Source organism: Lipophrys pholis (assembly GCF_963383615.2).
Source record: "Lipophrys pholis genome assembly, chromosome: 20".
NCBI classification, from domain to species: domain Eukaryota; kingdom Metazoa; phylum Chordata; class Actinopteri; order Blenniiformes; family Blenniidae; genus Lipophrys; species Lipophrys pholis.
The window spans coordinates 14,652,254-14,662,822 of NC_137648.1; the positions used below are offsets into that span (position 1 = coordinate 14,652,254).

At 38.9% G+C, this 10,569-nt stretch overlaps 1 protein-coding gene across 1 annotated transcript in view; it reads right to left on the minus strand.

Annotated features, from left to right (window-relative positions):
- cdh19 (cadherin 19, type 2) overlaps positions 1-9,820 on the minus strand; it is a 26,920-nt gene extending 17,100 nt beyond the window's left edge. The window contains exons 1-3 of the mRNA XM_080489867.1: positions 9,710-9,820; positions 1,475-1,854; positions 1,072-1,366 (exon numbers count right to left, since the gene is read on the minus strand). Of these exons, the coding sequence (XP_080345993.1) occupies positions 1,072-1,366; positions 1,475-1,774 (595 nt within the window). The 5' untranslated portion in view covers positions 1,775-1,854; positions 9,710-9,820. The remainder of the gene's footprint in view (positions 1-1,071; positions 1,367-1,474; positions 1,855-9,709) is intronic.
- Between the last annotated feature and the right edge of the window lie 749 nt (positions 9,821-10,569).

The window sequence follows — 10,569 nt, forward strand, 5'->3', positions numbered from 1 at the left end:
ACTATATTTGTGAGGCACAAATGAGTTACTTTAAAGATGTATCTTTACTTCTGAATTTGTAAAAAAAAAAAAACATCTCCATGCTAAAAAAACTCCAACCTGCCCACTAAGAAAGACAAAAAAACTGTTTGTGATGCATACTAAATTAAACCGATTTTTCTACAGCTAAAGTAGCCTAATTTCATGAGCCTGGCATACTTGGGGCCCGATCTAGGAAAGGTTTGTAATGATAAAAGCAAGTGAAGAATCCATATTCAATTAATACACTGATCGACAGTGATAGGCACACAAAACACGCAATCCATGTTACATGTCAGACTTCAGGAATATCTGGTGTAGGTTCGACATCAAGCAAAATTCTAAGAGGAGTACGTGTTCATAGATTTACAATAAATTATCCATTAATTTTAAGAGGAGGTCAAAAATGGGAAAGCAGCAAACCTATTATATGAAATGTTCTTTGCTGTATTCCAAACGCTGGCTCTGTGAGCAATCGCGTTCCTTTTTTCTTTTCCTTTCCAGATTGTTTTATGTGCTGTGAAGCTCCATTATGTTAGATAGCATTCTCCACCAACACGTCCATTTCCATACTCTCACATGTTATGTTGTGCTTGTGGGGGCTCAGCGCTCCATTCAATCACTCCATGGTAAACACATGTAAACAAACATGGTTCTTGGCAGATTGTTCTTGTGTTAACAGGGGCTAATGCACGCAAAGCCCTCATTTGATTACTTCATTTTGACATCGTGTCGAACAGGACAAATCTAAATTTTAGCAGGACCTTAGTAAATCAGTTTGCTAGCAACAAAGTAACTGTTTTCCCTCACATATAGAATTAAACTATTTAGATGATATTGGCTTAACAAGCATCTTTGTTTAGGTTTTCACATTTCTATGCACATCATTCATGGCGCTGACCTATGAGTTGTTAGTATAACCCAAAAAACAGATGACCGTGGTCAAACTGTCCAGAAGGGGACATTTGGTGGCACTTTTAAATCAAACTGGAATCCAGTATAATAGGGGTTTTAATATCATGGGGAGCCTTTTCTATCATTCGTCAAGCTTACCAATTGGACACATCTCTGGGATGCTGGACACATACGGCTCGTTCTGGAACTGGGGAACATTGTCATTGATGTCTTGCACCTTGATGATGAACTCAGACTCGGGCTCCTCTGGCTCATTGGACCTCCTGTTGATAGCCTGGGCTTGAAGGACATAGAAGGCCTTTTCCTCGCGGTCGAGCTTCTTACGCGTTCGGATCTCACCAGAATATTCATCAATCACGAACACGTCTCCAGCGCCTTCGCCTGAGAGTATGTACTTGATGGTAAACTCGCCACGGTCTGAATCAGATTTCAGCTACAAAGAGAGAATATGTGCAAGCCGGACGTTAAAAGGAGCAAACATGCATTTTCAAAGAAAAGTGCCATATCAAGGACATGGCAGACATTCAATATGAAGCGGTACCTGGCCAATTACACGAGGAGTGGGATCTTCCTCGGGGACAAACAGCTGTTTCCAGATCCAGCCTCTCTTCAGGCGACGGTGCAGATGAGTGGGCCCCTGGGCCAATTGTTGGGCTTCCAGACCCTGAGTACCTCTCATATCGCTCAGCACTCCGCCAGGAATCATCGAAAACACCGTCACCACAGCCAAAACACTCGGCGTGCTCATCTTTACCGACCATCGGTACATTTCCTCTGCATTTCCCATAGCTAGTGGACAGAAGATGGAGGTGTCACTGCTCCAGTGCAACTGATTCTTCATTCACCAACACAGTATCTCATGATCCAGGAAGTGCTGCATCCCATCTTGTAAGCAGTCGGTTTGTATGCATGCTCACAGCTCTGAAATAAAAAGTTTACAATACAATTAATGTCTGCAGTGACAGATTCGGTGCAGAGCGCAGGCTTTGCAAAGTAAAACTGTAATATCTATTAGAGTGACATTAAAAGTGTTTAATTATACAACGTGTATGAGAAATTTCACTCTTTTATTTCTACAGAAGTAACAGCGGGGAATTAAAAGTGAGCTAATTATAAAGCGGAGCTGGCAACAGTGTTCATACTCTTATTTATCACAAATAAATATACAGGTGCCCCAAAGAAATCTGGTAAAAGTATAAGTTGATTTCACTTTCTTATTCAAGTCAAAGTAGTGCAGCCTCTAAAATGTGCTCAAACAATTAAAATGTGAAAAGCAGCTCTTTGAAGGACATGTCTAGAGGCCATTTTTATTCTTTCAGCTGACTACTTTAAGCATTTCTTTTATGGAGGACCGGCGATGATCAGCGGTGCCATAATATGAATGTGAGCCCCTGGCTATGAACGCCCTGAAGGCCTCTCAGTGTACGCCTTCTGCCAGAAATATTTCAATTCATGTGATGGCTGTATAATAGCCTTATTTAATTTTTCAACCATGTGTGAACCCACAGATTGATTCGGATAAATTAATGGGTTGGCAATAAGAATAATAGAAGCACACAATTACATAGGCTTATTAGTGAGCACCTACAATACAGTATTCTTGGAAACCTAATGGGGAGCTGCACACTATCGTGCAAACAAAGGCATCAATCTCCACACTAAATCATGACTAAACAGGCTTTGGCAGGAGAAGACAGTCTATGTGTATGTCTAAACCTTCCTCCGCATTATTAAAACTTCAGTTGAGAATTTTAGAAAACTGGAAACAAAGTTAGTCACAGTTGTGTACTGCATAAAAAGAATGACAAAGCACTCCAATATAGGCAATCTATCTCATTATAATAGCTTTGAGAGCTTTATAGACAATAATAAGGAAGCTACTTTCATTTTGCCTTGAAGAGTTTTTGCATTATTTCATAAAAGAAAAAAAAAAAAAAACAGTATAATATCATCATATAAAATAATTTTTCACTTTTGTTTATGATTTGTATTGCTTCTGTCTGTAGAATTAATTTTGAATTCATGGTTGTCTTCAAAGTTGATTCCCACAATTCTACACAGTGAGACTTATAATAAGAATCTTATAGTGAGAATAATATACAGTGAGTAATAAATATACAAAGCCTAATGCAGTATGTCTCTCAATGTATACAATGTTGTGAATGATATGGGCTTTTCTCCATTGATATAATGATTATGATGTATCCATGATAGATTATGGGCAATCATAAACATGAGGAATTTATTCTCCAAAACTTAATTAAATGTATAGCCAGATATTTATTTCAAAGTCACTATTGTTTCCCCCAAAAATCATAGATTTATTTGTCTTAATATCCCGATGAACAATATACACAAATGTCTGCAAATCTTAATATAAATCATCAATATAGTAAGCCAGTGCAAAAAAGTCCATATATGGTGATGAGGAATAAATCTGCAGTTGCTCGTTATCACATTCACATACATCGCGATCAATACACAGCTTTCTCTGTGGTCACAACTGTTCCGTATTTGACGTCATTTTTGCACTCTTACGTCTGTTATATGTAAAATGCACCCATGAATGGACAAAAGAAACTGTTCTATGTGTCATTCCTCTACCCATTCATCCACGCTTGCAGTGAGCTGGAGCGTGTCTCAGCTGACATTGGGGGAAAGAACATATACACCATGGACAGGTCAGTGCACAGCCTTTATAGGGTAGAGATCAGGAGGTCAAACAAAAGGCCTGTGCACCAAAACCAGCCCGAGTGATGTGCCAATCTGACCCGCCAAACCAAGCAAATTGTGAAAAATGCAAAGAAAACATTGATTTTTTTTTTAAACATATTCCTGAAGATAAGAGGACACAACTTAACACTGAGACCCGAGATAAGATATCAGTGATCCTGCCATGAGAATGAGCTACCTTCTTGCTCAAAGTCCTGTTGTCCGGGTTAATTTGTAAAAACATGCATAATGCAACAGTGATTGGATATGTTATTTGTTTTTTGTTTTTACATTTCACTGTATTTTGCACCAAAAGCTTCCAGTAAAATTGTCTTTATGTCGAGACTGTAGACATTTTCAGGAATATCATTTATTTTGAGCTTATCTTATTTACTTATTGATGAATGGTGGAACATTGAGCGCTTGTCTTGTTTGTCTTGCTTTTCTTCATCACTGGACCAAGTATCTGCCTGTCTGGTTCGCTGTGTTTTTTGATATGCCAAATGCAATCAGAAACCTTGAACCGGTTTGATTTTGAGAAAATATAGACATTTTCATCACGTATACTATGTGCCACAACGAAGAAAAAGTTCAAATTGAAAGGTTATTGTGGCAATATTTTAACTGTCTGGCCGACTCATAATGAAATGTGGCTGTATGTGGCTCCTGAACTAAAAATGTGTTTGACACCTCTGATAAAGATAGTAAGCAGAAAATAATAGTTAAATCATAACTGCTGGATAATGAGAAAAAAAGGTTAAAATAATAGAAAGTAGTGGATAATTTAAAAAAAAAAACGAATGTACTGATGGAAACGACTGGAAAACAAGTGAAATATAGATATTGATACCTATTTGAAATGAAAATTATATTATGATAGATTTTTATATTTTAGATTATCTATTTATTAATTATTATAAACTTGTTAACTGCTAGGTTAGCATGTCACCCAACATCCATACACCACTTCTGATAGCTGGCATGCAAGTTAAAATCAAGATTATGACTTGGATGAACATAAACTAGTGTTTTATTTTTTCATTAAAAAAAAAGAAAAAAGAACTGCTTTATATGAGTCCAGAAAGGTTTTATCATATCAAATTCCCAAATCCAATGAAGCAAATTAGAGTGAAATTTCATTTTACCAAAGCAAAAAAGGCAAACTCTTTGTCTGGTCTGGTTCTTTCTGTTTGGCATCCTGCACTGTCCCGCACAAGCAGCTGAAAACAGCCCTCTGTTTTGAATTCAGACAAGGCTCTGCATTGAGCTCGGCTGGGTGGGTGCGGGTGGGGGTGGGGGGGTGGATCCAGAGCATCATTCCTTAAGCATGACACTGCACTCTGCAGCTGACTAATGAAGACTTCCAATTAGATCAATGTCTCCACAGACATGGAAAACAGAGACACACATGCCTCTGACAAACTATGAGTCAAATCGATGCACCAATTATAACGTGCACCCAGATCAGGGTCGGGAGGGTAAGGACAATGAAAGTCAGACAAGACAGCAAAGTAGTTAAGACCACACAGATGCACACTCTCACTCTAAGAATCCTGCTAAACTTACAAACACTTTTAACCCAAACAAAGTCATCAGTCTCCTTTAAATACACGTGGATTAGGTGTTAGTTTTTTTTTCCGTTTTTTTTTCTATTTGCTACAATAACCATCAGCTGTCAACATTGTGTTCACATGTCAGTGTCTCTGAGCCAACTTGTCACGTCAGGTTGTGAAGGATTATTCTCACTTTTAACCGTAAAAACAATAATTCCTTCTTGTTAACAGCATTATTTCTGTCTCGGCAGCGTAGGTGTATTCGGCTTCAAACTATGAATCACCGCTAACTTTTGTCTCACAACGTCATTTACTTGGAAAAAAAGCAGCACAAATTATTTATTGAAACAAACTCTGAACCCGACTTTATACTGTTCTCCGGTCACGTAGCGAGCCATACATCAGCACTCAGTGGGATCGCTTGTTATTAAGAGCTAGAAGTCACAACAGCAATAATTCTGAACCGTTTTAATGGAGTTTTGACACTGTAATATCAGCACATAACATACCCACCATCACAATGTAGATACTTTAGTCAGGAGTGCGACACTGGAACAAGAGTACATGCATTTTAACCGCAGCAGAATAGTTTAAATATAGAATATACCACACCAAGTTGTTTCAGCAGTTAGAGGACTTGCAGTTTAAATGCTTTAACAGCTCATAATGTTCATGTTTAATCTTGTAAAACTAAATTAGCTGCCAAGACCCATTTGTAATGAGCTGATAAAATCAATTACTGAAGCAGGCGCTTATATTTGAATTTTCAATTTCGACACATAACATGACTAAGTGTAAGTATTTGTGCTTATGTGTGTCGGCGCAGGCTGTATTCATGTCTCCGAGCATTGTGGAGTGACATTCCAATTAGTGGCCAGTGAATCGTGAGCTGTTATGGTCTTTTCGTAAGGCTGCCAAGCATGTGCCCATACAGAACGCCTTGAGCCAAAACTAGACAACAGCCCTCAATGAGGTTACTGGGAGCAGCTACTCACCTGCCAACATGCCAGGGAATCTGCCTCGAAATCTTCCTGGGTGTATCGGGCTTTAGAGCACGGCTGAAATAAGTCACTGGTCAACAGATGTTGAGATGCCAATTTGCCAAGATGAGCCTTTCTAGAAATAAATGATGAAATCCTGGGAAAATATAATGAATATGCCCCCCCCCCCCAAAAAAAAGCTTCAGGTTCTGCAAATAGCTAAGGTGTTGGAACTAAGTAAAGCACATGTCCATGTGTGACAGTTATCCTGATAGTGCTTGATAACAATGGTCCCCTGCCAAAGTTGGATTTTAAAAGCATCATATGTGTGTACCAACTCCATAAGTGCCTTTTGGAAAACATGTCTCTATTCTGAGCTTTAGGTGTATCAGTTCTGGAGAAAAAAAAAAAATATAGAAATAATAAAAAAGAAAAAATGGAAATACAAAGAGAGGGGGAATATAATTGAACTCTGGTCAATTTTCTTCTTTCAAACGAAATTCTTGTTCTACATGACATGCAGTACATACAGCGTGCCCTGTGGTTGACAGCCATTCATTACCTCTAATAGGCCTTCCTCCCATTTCCAGCAGACCTCCTGCAGCCTGTATGTACAGAATGCGGCTCCGCCACATGACAGAATGACAATGAGCTGCGGTCTCACCATGTTAAGCACTAGATGCTCTGAGACCGTCACATCATTTTCCTATATGGTTATGTGTTGGAGCTAATAAAATGGCGCGCTTTTGCAGAAATGGTTTCGGGATGCCATTAAAATGTGTCTAATGTGCCAACGCAAATGTGGAAACGCAGCAATAAAGTAAAAGCAGCTTCCACTTGACTTTGTGCTTGACACATCCATCTCAATACAGGCAGCCAGCAATAACTGAGAACTAATGCCAACTTTGTATGAGCATTAATTGAGCTGTTTTTCAAGCATCACTCTTCTCATTCAGTGCTAAATGGGATAATTGATTCAAGAAAAACGTGAAAAGTCAAAATATATATATAGACTCTGCCTTTTCTTGAAATAGAAAGAAACAAAAATCACCTGTTAAGCTTCACTTCTTTAAGATCAAGCTTCCAAGAGAGCAAAAAAAAAAAAAAAAAAGGTCCTTAATTGGTCATTTGGGAGGCTGTCATGAGACTCGCTGTTTGGTGTTCAGCTCCATAAAACAATAACACTGACGTGGAGCTTTTTCCTTCCTAATTCAGGACCTCAAATGAGTCCAGAGACTGAACAAGAACAACAGGGGAATGTCAACTCGTCGTGTACTTGTTAATAAGTGATTTGTTTGGCTTTATTACGCACACAAGTGGAAATCATTGCTGTTTAGCAAAATGTCAAGAATTTCCACCAACATTAATCAGGAAAAGCACGCCATCTCATTATTTGTCTCCTTTCTATTTCGTTGAAAACAATTAACTGATGCTGCCTAGTTATTATGGCAAAAAAAAAAACTGAAAAAAGATCAGTGGTTTTAACTAGAGGCAGTTATCTTTAAAATACTTAATTATGACAAGAAAAAAATGAAGTTTGTGACAAAACTTTCAAAGAATTCCAGACATCAACGTATTTAGAGATAAAAACCTATCAGCATGCACTTTAAGTGTTGAGCTGCTATGTTTGCTTCACGAGTCTTTTCAGTCAGATTGTCTGAAGGCTGGGGAGACACTAATGTTATTTCATGTTCATGCAGGGTGGTGCAGTGGTTAGTCATCTCACTTCACAGTGAGACGATCTCCGCCTCGAGTCCTCAGGCTCCGTGGCGTTCCTGTCTACAGGTGGGTTTGTTTCCTCCAGCGGCACTGGAAACACGGTCGGTGTGGCTGACTGTGATACACTGGCCATTTATGGATGGTGTACTCAAAACCCCCTCCTCCAATCAGAAGGGCCAAAATGATCTTTCAAGTACACAAATGCAGCGGAAGATGGGATTCATTGTCACACTTTTCACTTTCATTTTGATTACTTAGAACCTGTCAGACAAATTGATTTAATTTCAATTTGTGATGGAATTCCAAAGCATTGTTTACCAATGAAGTTGCCAAAGTTTTTCAGAAGTGCATCGCGATTTGAAGGCATCGAATGTCGAAATCCATCTCATCAAATGAGACAACCAACAATGGGGTTGCTCGTCCTGATTGTGATAAAGATAAAAAACATTGTTCGAAAAACTTCAATTCCACATCAGTTCAATATCATAATATAATATAGACTAGCCAACTGAAAAAAAAAAAAATAAATGCATTCAAAATCCAACAATGATATCAGTAACAGACTCAAATCTCGAGCTAAGCAGAATACACTGCAGTCATTTACTTATGAAAATAGGTTTCACTATAAAACCCACTGTGTATAGAGTGGGATGTTTACATTTTGACATGAAAAACAGTAGATTCCATCTTGTCTTAAAATCCAGCGTCTTGCGGCTGAGATTTTCTATGTCGGTTACTTCTGACGCCAATTTCGAACATTCCGTGACCTGTGGTTTTGAACGGGACCTTTGGTGGGTAAAATATAATGAAGCCCTTGCTTGTTTTTCCCAGACAAATTGAAAATGTACATTTCATTTTGAAACCAAAGTGGCACACTGGTGTTGTGTCACTTGGAATTACACGTAGACATTGTAACTATTGTTTATCAGCATTAAAACACCAGCTTGATAGTGCGAAACGACACAGATCATAATATCCAGGCTGCACTTACGTTGTTTTTTTGGAAGGACTTCCATGTTTGAAACGGATATTTTTTGCACTCAACCATTACCGATCTAATTTGAGCTGATGCCATCAGCTGCTTTGATTCTTTCACCATAACTCAGAATTATGGCTTCAAAAGTGACAAAAAGAACAAAACGGAATTTCACACAGTTTTGACGAAGAGGTGAAAATAAATCTTCATGGGAACAATGTGAGACTCAAGGTGAATACCAATAAACTAAAAGATGAATTCAGCATAGTAACAAAGTGACAGTATTTGTATTTTGTTACTACACATCTCTGGCTAAACAATGAAAGATGCTCTCTGATTAATAGAAGCCTATTTGTGTTTTTAGACCAAATCAATTGAGTTATTCAATAAAGAACTTGTGTAATTGTTTTCAATTTTATTCAATTATGCATTCTTATTTTTTTTGTATATGGAAATATGCTGAAAAGTGCAGTTTTGTTGCGAGATGGTTCCACACACAATGGTCAGTTACTCAGAATGAAATGAAAAAGTGTTTCTTAGTATCTTTTTTTTTTTTTTTTCCCATTTCAATAAACCCGTCAGACTATCTGCAGCCATCTTTAGAGAGACATTAAAGTTCCTGATTTCTTTCTGTGACACACACAATAGGAATCCTGGATTCATTTAGCATTCATATCGAAGAGCTATCACTCCTGCTTTCATATTGAAAACACGCCGCAATTCCTTGCATATCTCCCTGTAGCCATTCTTAGAAAATATGGAAAACAGCACCTAAACAAACATCCTCAGACAAAGGAAAGCCTCCTATAAGATGCATAGTGTCCAGCCACACCCACCTGTTTGTGTGAGTCTCCTGTCCCTCAAGCCACTTGTCGCCAGCCGCCGTCAAGAGAGATCGTCGCTGGGCGTGATGAGACACAATCTGCTTAACTAAATACCCTGGTACTGGAAAGCAATTCAGTCACCACAATAGCAGAAGCGACAGCCCGTGGTTCTCACAATGTGTAATCCCCTCCACTGATGACCACCCCCCTTTTCTTCTCCTTCGTCGTCTTTCTCCTCATTTCTGTCCTCAAACTTCCCGGGGAAGAACAAACACAGGCGCTATTGTCTCGGACTCACATCTGAACACAGCAGAACACTCGGGGCCTTCATCACCATGCAAATAGTCACAGCCCAGACTTACAAATGGATTTCTATCCTCTTTTTTTCCCACCCCATTTTTGCGAACAATCCTGTGCTTATTAGAGTGGAGCAAGAGCACTGAGAGGAGGGTAATTCATCCACTGTAAGGTCACTATTTTTGCAAGTGATAGGACGGAAACAGCCTGTTTTTGTGACATTCAAGCCGAAGTGGCATGCTGTTCCTACATGCTTGGTCCTCGTGGGGCCACATTTTAAAGTTGACCTCTCATGACATGGAGTTGCGAAATCACTGGAGAGATTGCCTGTGCTCCTCATTCCCCGAGCTGTTTACTTCACCTGGTAAATGGGCCCAACGTAGTAAATAAAGAATGAATCAACTGTACCACACTCCTGCTCTTCCGCAGCTTTCAAGCACTCCAAACTGTATACGGTCATTTTTGCGCGTGTCACCGTTTGGAATGTGACAGAATTCAATTTTCTGATGTGAAATGCATTCAGCCAAATCACATTAAAAGTGACCCATTTAACTTCTACTGGCAGAATGAGCACT